Source organism: Lonchura striata, chromosome 17, assembly GCF_046129695.1.
Source record: "Lonchura striata isolate bLonStr1 chromosome 17, bLonStr1.mat, whole genome shotgun sequence".
NCBI lineage: Eukaryota > Metazoa > Chordata > Aves > Passeriformes > Estrildidae > Lonchura > Lonchura striata.
In genome coordinates this window covers 8,009,868-8,025,576 of record NC_134619.1, presented here as the reverse complement: position 1 = coordinate 8,025,576, position 15,709 = coordinate 8,009,868, and the positions used below count along the sequence as shown (strand labels likewise).

Genomic DNA, 15,709 nt, shown 5'->3' with positions numbered 1-15,709 from the left:
GGCAGGGAGGCTCTCACCCTGTTTGTGGGGACCACATGGGTGGGCCATTCTGGCATGGAAAGTGTTTATTTTCAGCAGAGCCTTGACCCTGGATCCAGGTGTGAGACAAATCCCCACTCTCCTCTCACCTCCCTGTGCAGGATCCAGTTGCCCTTCACCTCCCCAGCCTGGGTGGACAGCCCTGCCCAGAGCCTGGCACAGTGTGCAACTCCTGTTTGTTTGATTACTTGTAGTGTTCTCTCTCCAGTTCTCTGAGCACAGTATGGAACCATTCCTGAGAGAGGAGAAATTACTTGGGAAGGTGTCTTGGGGGCTGAGTGTAGAGCACCCTGAGAACACCAGGCTGATTTGGGGCAGAGGGGGTGGCTAATATGAGGCCGTTGTGGCTGCAGTGCCAGTCATGGCAATGACCCCCTACCTCAGTGTTGGGCTGGGAGAACTCATCCCCCATCCACATGAGTGCTGGTCAAGGAGTTGCCAGGTCCTGCTGTGGGGAGGGGAAGGGCAAGAAGAGCCAGGTCTGGCTTTTAAAGTGAAAAATAGAGTTTTTATTCATTGTTTGCATAGTTGATTCATATCAAGGTAATGTCCCATCCCTCCCTGCAGTGTCTGCAGTGCCAGGATGGTTATTGAAGGCAATGCCTGGCTCTACCCAAGCAGGTTATTTGCAGTAAGTATTTCTAGATTTGTTTTATAGGTATATGGTGCATAAACAGCTTTGTGCTCACAGTATAAAATCTCTCTCTATGGAGCTGCAGTCAGAGGATGATGATGGCAGGGGCTGGAGGGGTCGTTGTGCTGCTGCCTCTATGGAAATGGCTCTGTGGGCTGGGGCTGCCAGCACTGCAAAGAGGGGGCTGGCACAGGGGTCCCGCTGTGCCCAGTGCTGGGGGACAGGCAGCACATGGATGTTTCCACTCCACAGACTGAGACCAGCAGTGAAGGGAGTGACTGCCAGAGCAGCCCCCGGACCTCTCCAGCCCCGTTCTCCTGTCTGTGCTCCGGGGAGGAGCGTGGCTGACGCTGCTGCCGTCGGGTCAGGCTGGGCTCTGGCAGTCGCCCTTCTGGGACCATCGTGGGCTAAAGCGGGTGGGGGCCAGCGAGGCAGGGTTTCTGCAGCTGGGGGGCCCTGGCAGCTGCTCACACGGGCTGGGGTGCGATGATGACGTTGCGGTAGCCCTTGACCCCCGTCAGATGGTCACTCTCAAAGTCCACCATCAGCTTCTGCAGCCCCGACAGCCGCGGCATCAGATCCATCCGGAATTTGGCCTCTGCTTGCGGCTCCACCGGCTCCTCACTGTGGGAGGGCAGGGAGTCATTGTGGCCTGTCACCCTCAGAGCCCCTTGTCACCCTCCCAGGGCCCGTGGTGCTGCAGGACAGTGCTGGGACTTTGGCAAGCAAAGACTAGGGTGGCCAAAGCCCTTCCCCAGCAAGGTGTAGGGTAGGGATACCCTGAGTCCACAGGGACCAGCAGAGCCCTGGCTCCTGCTGTGCCTCATCACTGCCCTCCCTGGGGGCTCCACACACAGAAATCCACCCCCACACCACTCCCAACATCCCAGCATGGTGAAGAGGGAAAAGCTCTTACAGCTCCTTGACCAGCTGCCCCTCGGTGAGGCCGGTGCCCTCCACCACGAACACGCAGCCGTTCAGGGGCACCGTGAGAGGGTTCACCAGGCTGATCTCTGCCACCAGCTTCCGATTCTGCATTGGCTCTCCTAAAATCTGCAAGTAGGAGAGGCTGGACCCCGAGCACCACCACTCCTGGGGGCCACGGTGCTACCCCTGCCCCAGGGCTGAGGCAGGACCTTAGGGATACATCCCAGGGGATGCAGCCCTTCTCAGTGAAGCAGGACCTGCAGCCCAAGCCCCAGGGGTAACCCCAAGATGATCACAGCAACTCATTCCCCTTAAACCTGGTACTGGGATGAGACACTGGACCCTTACCCGGATCTTGATCGGTGGATTCTCAACATAAATGTCCCTGACAGCTACGATGACATCGCCAGTCTGGTGATCCTTCAGGAGAGCCACCACCTTGATGAGGTTGTCCTGGGTCAGTTTGTCCCTGTACTCTTCATACAGGATGCGCAGGGGCACTCTCTTCTCTGGAAGAGCAGCAGAGAGGGGTCAGCACCCATGGCATCTCCAGCCCAGAACCCACAGTCTGTGCTGGCACCCAGCTGCTGCTGGCATGGTCTGGGCTCTCCAGGAGCTTCTCGAGGTGCCTTGCAAGGATGGGGGGGGAGCTGTGGTTCCTGCAGGGCTGGGGCTCCAATACTGAGTGCCAGGAGGGATGCTTAGGGTGTGGGCATGAGATGGAGCCATGTCCTAGGGCAAGACTCCAGGGTGATGCCTGCACCAGAGGTCCAGAGTGCCAGCCCTTGGCAGCCAGTGTGGGCACTGGGAGGCAGCCTGGTCCCTGGCAGCTGCCCGCACCCAGCCCTCAGCCTTGTTCATCTGCTTCAGGGATGGGGCTGTTGGAGGAAGGACAGGGAAGGAGGCTGAAAGCAACCAGCTGCAGAACTGCCTGGAACAAGGAGCCCAGAGTGGCTGTGACCATGGGAAATGGAGCCTGACATTCATGAGGCAAGATTTGAAGTGCCATAGCATCAGCTGAGACTGTGGGGAGAGGAACAAGCCTGGCTTCCCAAAGTACTGGGGTGCCCTAAAGAATGCAGTCTGGGAAGTCCTGGGATCTATATTCTGAGGCAGGAGCTGAGGGTAGAAGTTCCAGGAGCTCATAATCAATGTTTCAGAAAAAATGGTGTTGGGTTAACTTTTGCACAGGAATGTTAAGTACCCTAAAGGCCACAGCACATATCCCCACTCTCTCATCCAGCCCTGCGAAAGGCTTCAAATACCAGCTGGTGCTCCTGCCAGCATGAGCAGAGGCACATCCCTCTCCCCTCCATGGTGGCAAGAGCCAGCACATTCCTCATTCCTGCAAAGCAGCTCAACACCTGGCAGAGCGCCGAGCGCTGCGTTTGCAGGAGGGCTGGTGAGGAACAGGGCTCGGCGCAGGGTAAACATTTGCCTGTTCCAGGACAGCAGATGTGTGGCCTTTCCAAGCCCTGAAGGGTCTCTGCAAACTCACGTAAGCCCAAACTCGTGTTTAATGACCAGATGGTGATGTTCACGTGTGATGAGGGCGAGGGAGGTTCGGGGGCCGTGCCAGGACAGCTCTGCAGCCGAACGCCCACCCACAGAGACACAGAGGCTGCAGCGCTGCTGGCCAGGAAACCCAGCACTTCTCACTTCCTCCAGCCTGGGACCACGCACTCAGGGTTAAGCTGGGCCAGTTCCCCTCTCCCTGGTGTGGGAAGATCCCACCAGAGAGCCCAGCTTAGCCCAAAGTCTGAGGGAAAGCAGGAGGGGTGCAGGCAAGTGCCACAGAGTGCCTAGGGATGGCAGCCTGGGTGTGCCCAGCCTGCTCCCTTGGCATAACAGCTACAGCAGCAGTGGTTTGTCCAGCTCCAAATGCATTTCCAGCCTCTGCCTGAGCAATTTCCTCACCCTCTCACAAAGATTAAAAATCCCCACTGGTAGTTAACTGAGGAGGATGCCCCAAAGTGGCATTGCCTACTGAGCAGCTGAACTCAGGCTGACCTGACCCCAGCCCCGGTGAAGCATCTCCTTCACCACCAGTGGGTCTCTCACCTGCCCTGGGCTCAATGTCCATGTCCACCGGGTCCGTGAGGCCGCACTGGGGCCCGAGGGTGCCGTTGTGGCTGGCAGCGCGGGCGCACAGCGTCACCCTGCACACACGCTCCTCGTCTGTGTTGTTGTGGACGACAGCAAAGACATCGAAGTCGCTGCCCTTGTTTGCACCTTCTGAGACCTTGATCCTGAGGTGCAGCCCCTCATCCTCCTCCCCGATGGACTTCTTCTGGTGCTCTGCCTTCTCAAACACTGCCCGCTCCTCCTCAGACCCTGCAGCACACAAAATTCCTGTGAGTCCCTGGAGTATGGGAGGGCCTGGCCTGGGCTGTTCTGCCCTGAGCCCTGGAGCCCTCCTGCTGCAGCTGTTTCCCAGCAGCAACATCCCTCCCTGGATGTCCCTGCCCCTGAAATCCCCCGTACCCTCAGGGTACTTGTAGTTGTGGGTGATGTCCTCCCGGCTGTCCCTGCCAACGCTCTTGGTGCTGATGTTCTTCCCCACATCCGAGGATCGGATGCTCTGCTTCTGCATCCCGTCGCCCTGCACCACCCAGTACACCACGTCGGCGTTCACCTCCGCGAAGATGAAGGGGATGTCGTACTTGAGCAGCATGTCACCCTCTTTGATGGCTTTGACGGGGGCTGGCCCGCAGCAGTAAACTCCTGCACGGGGCAGAGCCACTGTCACCACTGCAGGGCTCAGCCACAGGGGCTGGCTGTGGTGGGGAGGCCCAGCCGTGTCAGGGTGTGAGGTGGATGGAGCTGCCGTGTGGAGCACGTTGTACCTTCACTCTTCTCCTGAGGCGTCGGGTCCAGCACCTGCCACCCATCGTAGCCAGCTGCCAGGTCTGGACGGGCCATCCACGACTCCACCCAGCAGTGGAAGTTCCTGTGAGGGAAACCAGCATGTAGGAGTCTCAGCCTCCCCCAGCACCCACCAGGCTCTGGGGAAGGGGCAGAAGTAGCCCAGGGGTGGGCAGGCTGAGGTCCTGCTGTGCTGCTCACCAGATCTTGTCCCAGGACTGCCTCTCCTGCTCCCCCTTCTCGTTGACGTAGCGGTCAATGGTCAGGTTGGCATTTGTGTCGTGGGCTGAGTTGTAGTTGGTCACCACCCGGCTGGGGATTCCCAGGCACCTCATGACTGCAGGAAGCAGGACAGGGTGGGACAGGGCCCAGCTTTGCACCACCCCCACCCCACAGAGCCCCAGCTTTGCACAGCTCGTGTCCCGTGGAGCCCCAGGTTTGAACAACTCCTGCCCTTCCCTTTGCCTGTGAAAGGGCTGCCTGGGGACTGATCCCCAGGAGAAGCAGTTCCCACAGGCAAGCTGGCTGGGTGGCACCTGGCTCTGACAGCCTGACAGGTTTGATATTGCAGCAAAAAAATGGCACAAAAAGCGTCTGTGAGAGCTTTGGAGGTAGAGTGCGGGAAGCCGTGCTGAACCCCGGATTTCATCTCCCAGCTGTCTTTCCCTGCACAAGGAGCTCCCCAGGGAGCAGGGAGGCAGTTACAGTGCTTCAAAGGAAGGCTATAAACCTCTGTGAGTCGCTGAAAATCCACTTTAGTTTTCTGCTATTTCTCTCCTCTAAAAAGGGTCTTGTCTGTCTGTGACACATCAATGCTCTCACAGGCAGCATTTTTCTTGGGGCAAAGCTGCACGAGCATATGTGAGTGTTTCCCAGCAGCAGCAATTCTGGAATTGTTGTCTTCTTTTTCCCCAGACTGATTGCCCTGGAGGCCATGACATTATTTTGATCTTACTGGATTTGTGACTTTATTGCAAACTTGGCCTTAAAGCCACTTCCCTCACCCTGGCCTGCCTCAATTCCTCCCTTGTTGCCTGGCCTGGGAGGCAGTGCTGATTGAAAAAACAGAGCCCTTTTGTATCATTTTTTCCCCTCTATTTTCCCTCTATCCATTTTTCCTTCTTTTCGTGACAAACTAGAGCAATGGAGAGCTAATTGCAAAGGAATCATTGCAGGCTGATTGCAGCTCTTCCCTCTGGATGCAGCACCAGGAGTGGATGCGGCCAGGGGCCGGGGTGGAAGGTGGGGGCAGATGGGACAACCCTGTCCTGTGGAGAAGGGGAGACCAGAGGAATCTGCTCTCACCAGTGCACGCCACGGCAGCAAAGACCCAGCACTGCCCGTACTTGACTGGCTGGCATCCAAAATTCTTCCACCTCTTGAGAATATCCACGCTCCCAATCCAAGCCATGGGGCTCATCCCATCGTCGTAGCAGTTGTCCCACCTCCCAAACAGCACCCCTCGGTCCTCGTCATTGCAGTTTACCTGTGACAGGGGAAAAGGGGGAGGATGGAGGGGCAGGAACAAGCTGGGGAGGTAGGAAGGGAGGAAAGAGCCTTTGCCCCATTCACATGCACTGTCACCCACTTTAATATCCTGTATCCATGCAAGAGCTCAATGAGATGCAGGTGAACACAGTGAAAATTAGGGATGAATTTTAGAAACACATGCTCCTGCCTGGGAATTTGGGAGTGATTATCCCTGGAATGATCTGTGCCCATCCTCCCTGCTTTTTGTTTCCTCTAAAAAAACTCTTATACATATAGGAACAGTAACAGAGAAAGGATGTAAAAGAGAGAGGAAACACCCCAGAGAAGGAAAATGGTGTAACTGTGGGGGGAGGGATGGCAAATGCTTTTACCACAGCTGCAGCTGGGGGTGTTTGCAGCCCAGGGAATGGCAAATGCTGTTCACCAGAGCTGCAGCTGGGGGTGTTTGCAGCACAGGGAATGTGGGGTGCTGGGGACACTGCTGGCTGCAGCCCGGACTCACCATGGCGCTCACCACCCTGCCGATGTACACGGGGTCGTTGCGGCGCGAGCAGTCCCGGTTCTGATCCCGCAGGTGCTTGGGGTTTATGTCCAGCATGTTGAGGCAGATGGGTAAGACCTCATCCTCAAACTGGTGGAGAGCAGGGGGAAAAGGTTCTGTGAGGTGCCCACAGGGGCTCTGCCACCTCTGTCCTCCCTCTCGGGCTCACGGTGCTGCCCCTGCCAGCAGAACTGCTGGGCACAGGGGTCACACCTCCGCAGGGTCCCCTCCCCAGCCAGCATCCGCTGAGTGATGTTCCCACTGTCCCCAGCCAGCCTGTGAAGCCTGGGGGTGACCTCCTGCCTACGTACTGCGGCTGGATCCGGTTTCCTGCAACCTCAAAGGGGTCAGGGCTTGGACCTGACCTCCAGGAAAATCTATTTCTCATCGAGGCTGAGTCACAGCCCTTCCTTGAATTGAGGTACAGATCCTGTGGAGGCCATGGGCGCTCCCACTGCTGCGGGCCCCCAGCCCTTTGCTCAGGGAGGGTGGCTGAACAAGCCCTGTGCCCTGTGCAGCTCAGGGTGTGAGCACTGCCTTATCAGCACCCCTGGCACAGGAATTATCAGGCACCAGCTCCCAGCACAGCAGGGCCACCCAGATTAGGGACACATGGGGCCCCCAGGAGCCCTGGGGAAACACTCCCCTTGCCTTGCCATGCTTTGAAGTCAGCACATTCCCTCTTGGAAATGAGATTCCAGTTTCTTTGACCCTTGGCTGGACTCCAAGGTGCTGACGGCATTTGAGGTGCACGTTTGTGTGAGGGACACACACATGGCACCAGTCCCTGTGTCCTGCAGCACCAGAGCTGCATGGCCTGGGCCAGCCAGGGGTCCCAAGGGTCCCAGGGGGCCTTGCCCGCTCACCTGGCCGAAGTTCCAGGGGATGGAGTAGATGTAATCACAGGTGCCCTGGTAGATAAGCCCGTCCTGGGACAGGACGTACTCGCGTCGCTCATTCTCGTCGCGCATGAAAACCGTGTCCTCTGTGGGGACAGCAAGTGATGGGGACAGGGCTCTGCCCTGCACAACCAGCTTCCTGACCCCCTCCCTGTGGATGGATCCAGTGGGAAATGAGGCACCAGGGGCTGGAGCTGCTCATGCCTTAAACAGCTGCCGGGGAATTTCAACTGAGGTTGATTTAAAGTAATGGGAAAATTTCAGCGGATTTGTGGTTTGCTTTTCATTCTTTCTCACGTCTCTGTCTTTCCTCCCTTTTATTTAATGGAGATGGATCTCTTCTCAGCAGGGGAGACCTCCCTGGGGGTGCAGTGAGCAGTGGGAGTGGGTGTGCTGGCTCAGCACAGGCAAAGCCATTTCACTCACAGCAGCTACTGCTGTGGAAATCAACACTTACTGGAAATGTTTGCAGAAGGAAACCCCACACATCCACCCCCAGTGCTCAGTACAGCCCTGGCTGAGCAGAGCTTCCTATGGCCCCTTTTCTCTGCAGATCCAGCGTGGGACGTTGGAGATCCAGGAAATCAGCCAGTCCAAGGGAAGGACATGGAGAGAGGAAAATCCCAGGGCTGCTGGACCTTACAGCACTGAATCTAATCTCTCCTCTGGGTCTGGCTGCCCAAATTTCACCAGGAAAGTGATATCCATGTCACTGAGTCCACAGCTGGGTGCCTGGGTGAGGATGGGTGAGAATGGGCCTGGTAGAGGCAATTAGGGACAACTGGGGGCAAGTGAGGGAAACTGGGGGCAATTAAGGACATTTAGAGGCTTTTTCCCTCTCCCCTGCCTGGCCAGGAGCTGGTGCCAGGGACTGCCCAGGGCTTCACACCAGCAGCACAGTGGTGATCTCCCACTGTGTGGTGAGGGCAGCCTGGACAGGCCACTGGGTGTTTGGGGTGGTGGCAAAGGGGCTGTGTGTGTTGTAGGGTGGGGATGGTGCTCCTGACCCCAAACTGCTGCAGGGATTGTGTGGAGATGGAAGCAAAGTGAAGCTTTCTGCTTAAACCTGCAGGGTTTGGGATGCCTGGGAACTGCACTGGTATGAGACCTGCGGGGGAGATGCCTGGGGAGCATCCTGTGTTTGCCTGAGCCTTGGAATCTCTGGGGTCAGAGAGGTGAAAGCCTCACCTGGGTGCCAGGGGTTGAAGAGCAGGACGAAGTCCCCGATTTGGTAGCTGGAGCCCTGGTAGTCAGTGCAGATCTCCAGGGTCAGGCTGTAGCGGCCGATGCAAGCGTTGGCTGGGGAGCAGAGCGACACAGAGAGGGACTCCCCCTCCTTCTGCTGGAACACAGCACTCCAGCATGACTCCTCTGGGCAGTCAGTCATGACGAAGTGGGAGCTGGTTCCTGATGTCTCATTGGGGCAGGGTCCTGTCAAGAAGGAGCAGGTCAGTTCTCCAGTGCTCCAGAACCCCTGGGAGCCCCCTGCCATGGGGGGCAGCTGCTCCAAACCCTCCTACCCTGCAGCAGCTGCCTGGATCTGGGCTGTCACAGTCTGGGAACATTCACCACGTAATTTTTCAGGTACTGAGGGCAGCCCAGCTGAGGGGAGCTCAGGCGTGTCTCTCATTGCTTGGGAAGGCACAGACTCGCCCTGGGGGGCCAGCAGAGCACAGAGGTGCTTGCCAGTCTCTGTTCTCAGATGAACCCGCTCCCTCTCCTCTGAGCAGCTCTGAGTTCCTGCAGCCACGGCATGGGGGCTGGCAGAGCCCGGCCATGAGCCACAGAGCCCCGTCCTGGGGCACCCAGTGTGCGCAGCCTGAGGCGTTGCTGCAAACATCCCGGGATGAGGGATGACCTCAGTGGCCAAAGCGCCGAGCCTGGGACAGTGTGATCCTCGCTGGCCCCTCCGAGCTGCAGCCACGGCCAAGCCACCTGCGCTGAGCCAGCTCCAGAGCCGGAGCGGTGACGCCCTGCGGCTCCCGGGCCGTGCCTGGCCGGCAGCCGAGGCAGCGGTGCCACCGCTGGCCCCTCTCCCCGCCGGAGCACAGCCTCGGCTGGTCCCCTGCCAGCCCTCGCCCACAGGCCAGCCACCAAAAATACCCGTGAACTCATGGCAGTGACACAGTTTCTCCTCTCGGGGAGGCTGGGCTGGGTTCACGGTGTCCTTTGGGCAAGAGCCAGCCCGGCGCTGCCGTGAGCTGGGCAGACTCCCAGAGCCTGCCTCTTCCTCCTCCTCCTCCTCCTCCTCCTCCTCCTCCTCCTCCTCCTCTTGCTGCCCCAGCAGCCCACAGCATCCCCCTGGACTCCGGCACCTGAACGGGGCTCTGCCAACACGGCTACTGCAAAAATACCAGCTCAGTTTTCACTCTACTCTTCCTTCCCCCTTTCTAGTGGGAGGCAGCACACGACCTCGGTGGAGTTGCTGTCCCAGGATGGAGGGACAGCTCTGGCGGTCCTTGCCTTGACAGGTCTGGCCCCAGTGAGGAACGTGCTGGGTCTGCCGACAGTGGGATGGACTGCCATGTGCCTCTGTGAGCACCAAAGCACCTTTCCCCTCTTTCTGCAACGCTGGGGCTGGGCTCCAGCCCAGAGGAGCCTCTGCCAGCCTGTGCCTTGGCCTGGGAGGCTGTGCCTGTGGCTGTGCCTGTGGTACTCCCCTGCAGAACCAGCCCGGGACTGCCTGGCTGCAGCACGGCCTGGAGAAACCCATGGGGCTGCTAGGGCACTGAGGGAGCTGCTGGTGAAGGGTGAAGCTGGGAGATGCTGGGTTTTGTTTTGTCACCGGAGCTTTTGGGATGGAAAAAAGAGAGTTTTACTCTGTGAGGAAACTTGGGCGCAGTTTTACTTTGAATTCTGGCCGGGTTGACTCAGCATGGTGCTTCAGCCCCAAAATAACTCCTGCCTGAGAAATAGTTTCCTCTCCCTTTGCTCTGAGCTGGCGAGGTTGAGCCCCTGCCCGGCGGCTGCACCCAGCCCTGGCTGTGAGAGCAACAGCCCAGCCCAGCTCCGGCCTGGGGGCTGCGCTGGGGGGCTCCGTGGGAACATTTCCTTTCTCCAGTGTTTGTGTTTCCCGAGCAAACCCTGCTCCTGGGTGTCTGAGAGGCAGCAGGGCTGGGTGTAAAGCCCATCAGCAGAAATGCTGTGATACCTCTGGCTGAAAAGGCAACACCGTGCTGATGTTTCTCAGAGGGGCAGGAGGGTTGGGCAGGATCCTGGCCTCAGCCAAGGTGAGCTGGCAGCTCTGTCATGTTCCCTTATTCTTGCTTGGCCCTAGGAGGAGGAGGAGGGGGAGGAGGTGATGACGCCGGTGGCTTTTTGTTGTATTTCTTTATCACTTCTCTTCCAGTCTCATAAGGAGATGAGTTTCTACCTTTTTTTCTTGCTGTGATATAAAAGCTGTGCACAGCACCAGCCTCTGCCAGGTGAGGAACAGGGACTGTGTGACATGGGGCAGGTGCCGTGGCACAGCCCTCGTGGGAGCACAGGTGAGCTTTGGGGCAGGGGGTGGTGACAGCCCTCCTTCGCGACACAGATGTGGCGGCACTCACCGGTCTCCACGTTGAAGGAGAGTTTGTCCACGCCCTCCTCGTAGCCGCGGCCCGAGAAGCGCAGGGTGATGGCGAAGGGCTGCCCCCGCCGCACCAGCAGCTGCTGGCAGCCCATGGCCGCCGTGCGGTGCTCCCGCCCGTTGCGGTCGCAGTGCAGGTCCCACGTCTCCAGCACCAGATCTGCGAGGGCAGAGGCAGGTACAGCTCCGAGCCGGGGACACGTCGCGCAGTCCCCGCGCTTGGGAAGGAGAGGTGGCTGTGCCCACCCCGAGCCCTGGGCCGGCACCTTGGCCAGGGGGCTGAACCTCCCACCCACCCACCCTGCGCTCCCAGATGTGTCGGGCAGAGCATCTCTCCAGGAGGGCGCTGTGACCGTGCCAGACTCTGAGCATCCTTCAGGAGCGCTCTGAGGGCTGGGCTTCGTTGTGTGCTGAGAGAGGGGCACAGCTTTGGCAGCCAAGCTCCCTTTTTGCCCTCCTGATCCAGCTCTGTGCTGTGCCATGGAGTTGCCTCTGTGGTACCACTGTGCTGCCAGAGCTGTGCCAGGCCTGTGTCTCACAGCACCCAGCGCCGGGGCAAAGCCCAGTGCTCAGCTCTGCTCTCAGGGGCCCTTTCACTGGGGCTGCTGTCTGTGTGCCTCCATCCCAAGCATATGCTGCTGAGTGAGCCCAGGAATGTCCAGGATGTTCCTGTGCCTCAGCAGCTTTACTGTGCTGCACCTAATGACAAACTGGGGAGAGCAAGTGTAGATTTGGTGACAGAGGGTGTCTGATGCCCCAGACACATGCGGACTGCTCTGCTCTGCTCGCAGCCCAGGCAGGGCTGTGTGCCAGAACACCAGCAGCCACGTCCCTGCCACCCTGGGCACTGTGCTGGAGTGATGAGATATTGTTCATCATCACTTGAGACCACTGACCCCTGACTGCTCTGCAGTGACATATTAATCACCAGAAAAAGCAAAAGCATTCTGTGCAGGGAGCACAGCAAGCTCAGTGCCAGCGAGGCACTGGGCAGATCAGTGGGCAATCAGTGGGCAAGCTGAGGTTTGCTGCCCCATGCCATGGCTCTCTTCAGCCCTGCCCTTCCTTTGCCAGCTCTGGTAGCCACCAAGCCCTCCTCGGACCAGTGCCAAAGGGAAGCAGCAGCCCATGAGCCCCCCGTTCCCAGAGCTAAATGAAAACACTGCTCCTGGCTCTCTGGGCAAGGTGACTCTGCAGTATGGGCCCAGTGGAGGGCAGTGGGCTTGTCTCTGTCCCCACCACAATGTGAGAGCCGCTTGAACAGTCCATAACTAAGGGCAGGGTCCCCACAGCCAGTCCATGGGAGCTGTGAAGTGGGGACAGAGCACACACACACCCTTTCCCTCCCTGCCTCCCCCTCGGCAAGCAGCACAACCCCGTGCCACAGAACACGGACTGTACAAGTGGAATCTCATGGTTAAACTTGCTGGCAATAAAAAAACCAAACAGCAAGTGTGTTCAGAGAACAGGATCAGGGCTTCTCATTGTCCCAGTCACCCTGGCATTTTCATCCTCAGCAGATTTAGCAAAAAGCAGATTTCTTAAAGCACAGGTGCATCTATCCAAACCAATGAGTGCCAAGAGATGGGTGGGAAGGGGGCTGCAGCGTTGCAAGTGGTAGCAGCACCCTGCTCACTCAGGAGCAGGAGCTGCCCAGTGTGTTCAGCAGGACACAGTGTTAAGCTGTGCCAGGGGAAATTTAGGCTGGACATTAGGAAAAAAATTTTCACAGAAAGAGTGATTGGGCTTTAAAATGTGCTGCCCAGGGAGATGGTGGAGCTTCTGTCCCTGGAGGTATTTTAAAAAAGACTGGATGTGGCATTTAGTGCCAGGGTCTAGTTGATAAGGTGGCATTAGGTCATAGGTTGGACTCGAGGCTCTCAAAGGTCTTTTCCAACCTAGTTAATTCTGTGATTCTGTAGCTACCCAGCTATGTGTCTGTGTGAGTGTCTGACCCGAGGGACATGCGTTGGTATTGCTACAGCAGTGCTGGGAGCCAGGACAGCCTGCGGCACTGTAGCACAGCGGAGCAGTGATGCCGTCTCACCCAGAGGGCTGTGTGCCCGTGGGAGCCACACAGACCCATTTCCTGGGACTCTGGGGGCAGCCGTGTGGGAGCTGGGAGCTCTATCTACCCTGAAGAGCCAAGCGTGCAGGATTCCCGAAGCCCAGAAGCTCTTTTCCTGCCTGAAATCCCCTCACCCCGTCAGGCACACGCTCCCGGCCCAGCTGTCCACCCTGCCCTACCGGGAAAGCTTTAAATAGCACCAAACTTCATTCTACGGGCCGGAGGAGAGCCGGGAGGGAGGGAACGGCTCAGACCTGCGTGGACCCCGCACGGACCCCGCCAGGCTTCTAATCGCTTTAGTCTTTCCCGTTCCCCACCGCCCTCGATTTCGGCGGAGGGTCGGGGACCGGCTGTAGCCGCAGGCGAGCGGGGAGCGGCGCGGAGGCACCGAGCGGCGGCCGGGGCGGGTGCGGCGGCCGGGACCCGCCGCGGACGGGACCGAGCCCGGCACCTGCGGGTTCGCACCGCGCTCCTACCTTCGGCCATGCTGCGGCTCGGGCGCTGCCGGTGCCGCCGCCGGTGCCCGTCCCGCTCCTGCTGCCGGTGCCGCCGCCGGTGCCCGTCCCAGTGCCCGTCCCGCTCCTGCTGCCGGTGCTGTCAGCGCCGATGTCGGTCCCTGTCGCGGTCCGGATGCCGCAGGAGCTGCCCTTCACCGTCCGCTGTCCGGCCCCACCGCCCGTCCCATTTATCCCGCCCGCCCCCCGCGCACCCCCCGCCCCGCTCCCCGCGGCCGGGCCGCCGGAGGGAAGAAAGGGAAAACAAAGTTTCCAGGAAAAGGGCGGGTTTAGGTCCCACCTATTGAAAGAACCACCCAAAAAAAAAAAAAAAAAAAAAAAAAAGGAAAAGCAGCGGCCCCCGAGCCCCCCGGGTTGGCCCCCACCGGAGGAGTCTCCCCGACCCCACAGCCCTCGGGTAGGAGATGGCCCCGCTGCCGATCAAGAGGAGGGAGAACAAGGGGGCGGAGAGGGGCTGCGCGGCTTCCAGCGATGTGCCAGGACTCGGGACTGTTTTCTCCTTATAAAGTTCTCTCCCTCCTCTGGCAGCGTCCCCATCCTGGCCAATCCTGGTGGGATGCGCTTGTCGGGAATTGCAGCCCCTTCCCGTAGCTGCGTCTCTGAGAGATGGAGTCTGAAAGGGAAATGTGTTGACAACTTTGCTGCTGGACAGCCGATGTGTTGGAATCAGTGCTGGTTGCTCTGGGACATGCACGTGTGCACACAGCAGTGACCACCACTTTCCCTGGAAGTCCTTGCCCCACGCACTGGCCATCCCTCTCCTGCCTGGGGGTCTCTGCCTCAGGGTCTTGCCAATGGTACCACCTGGTGCCACCTGGCATGTCCCAGCCCTCCCTGTGTGTCCTAAGGGTCACCCAACTCGCCAGAGACCACCTATCAGGGACAGATGGCTGAAACTCCACACCTCCATGGGGTCTTGGGGTTTGGGAACCCTGCCCTCCCTACACTTGGGGTGGTCCTGGTCAGGGGCCCCCAGCTGTGGCCAGTGCTCTGCTCAGGCACATCAAGACACTGCACTGGGAGGGTCTACAGTGAGTCAAATGCCCCCTCCAGCTGTACAAAGGGATTTTTGGTACTGACAGAGTTGCTAAGGTCCAAGCATGCCAAGGGCAGAGTCCAGGAGAAGCCCCATGTGCGAGGGCTCCTGGTGTGTCCTGCTCTGGGGGCACACAGCTGGTTTACAGAAGCACTGCCCTGCAATGCAGCCATGGCTGGGGCAGCCCCATCCTCCATCAGGTTCTCTAAGGGAGGTGGGAAGGGATGCTGGAGCAGAATCAGCAAATCCTTGCTGAGAGAAAGCTTGGGACAGCTGGTTTTAATGGAAACAATTCATGTACTACTCCACCATGTATCTGTATGGGCTGGGGGTGTGCAGGTCATGGTGGGCCTTTGCCAAGTGCACAGCCTGTGCCAGCAGGGCCCTCCTCACCCCAGCAGTGCCACCTCACCGCAGAAAGGTCCATACAGCAACAGCCTGACACTGCTGCCCTCTCAGTGTGCCACTCTCATGCTGGGGTCTTGCTCTTCTTGCTCAGATTTGAGAGGACACACTGGAAATGACACCCTCTCCTTCTTCCCAGACCCCTTGGTCCTCGTGGGCAGCACTGGGTCGAGTTGTTCCCATGGATGGAGGGAGGGGTCAGTGCAGGGAGGGTCCCATGGGCTGCCCCTCTCTCTGAGCATCAGGGCCACAGGAACTGCTGTCCTCTGCCAGGCCACTGTGACGCCTGGGGAGGGCTGGTGGCCATGGGAGCTCACAGGTGGTGTCACCTGCCCCGAGCTGCCCTTGCTCCCAAGGCTGCCTCGTGGGCACAGGACCCTCTGCCACCGGAATTGCTGAGTGCCAGTGTGTCTGGGCTCGTGCTGCTGGGTTCGGCTCTGCCTGCACAAGCCTGCTGTTCCTCCTGTACCCAGTGTGAACTCTGGATGCACCCTGCAGCGGAGGTGCACACTTGAGTTAATGTGTGACAAACAGCCAGAAGAGCACCACCGGCAGTGGAGGAAATGGAAGCAGCCATTTCTCACGTGGCTTGGAAGCACAAGCAGTTTGCTGCCGTGAGGGGTGTAGGGGTGTGTGGGATATGTGGGACTGGGAAATCCAGGTGCCTGGTGCTGGGCAGGCTGTTGGGATTATCTTCTGTCCAGTTTCCTGCCAAGCA

At 58.9% G+C, this 15,709-nt stretch overlaps 1 protein-coding gene across 1 annotated transcript; it reads right to left on the bottom strand.

Annotated features, from left to right (window-relative positions):
- Positions 1 to 521: 521 nt before the first annotated feature.
- Positions 522 to 13,683, bottom strand: TGM2 (transglutaminase 2). Its single transcript, XM_021547294.3, has 13 exons — positions 13,512 to 13,683; positions 10,948 to 11,127; positions 8,585 to 8,827; positions 7,364 to 7,482; positions 6,459 to 6,587; positions 5,771 to 5,951; positions 4,667 to 4,802; positions 4,447 to 4,550; positions 4,085 to 4,324; positions 3,662 to 3,934; positions 1,949 to 2,109; positions 1,590 to 1,726; positions 522 to 1,297 (listed from the first exon to the last, which is right to left on the bottom strand). Exons 1-13 carry the CDS (start codon positions 13,519 to 13,521, stop codon positions 1,141 to 1,143), a joined length of 2,070 nt encoding a protein of 689 aa, XP_021402969.1. The 5' UTR covers positions 13,522 to 13,683; the 3' UTR covers positions 522 to 1,140.
- Between the last annotated feature and the right edge of the window lie 2,026 nt (positions 13,684 to 15,709).

Bases quoted from the DNA above. Each gene is read 5' to 3' on its own strand.
- TGM2 (XM_021547294.3), bottom strand. The intron at 6,588-7,363 runs GTGAGCGGGCAA...GCTCTCCACCAG, and splicing joins TCCCCTGGAACTTCGGCCAG to TTTGAGGATGAGGTCTTACC. The intron at 1,298-1,589 runs GTAAGAGCTTTT...GCCCTCCCACAG, and splicing joins GGGCAGCTGGTCAAGGAGCT to TGAGGAGCCGGTGGAGCCGC.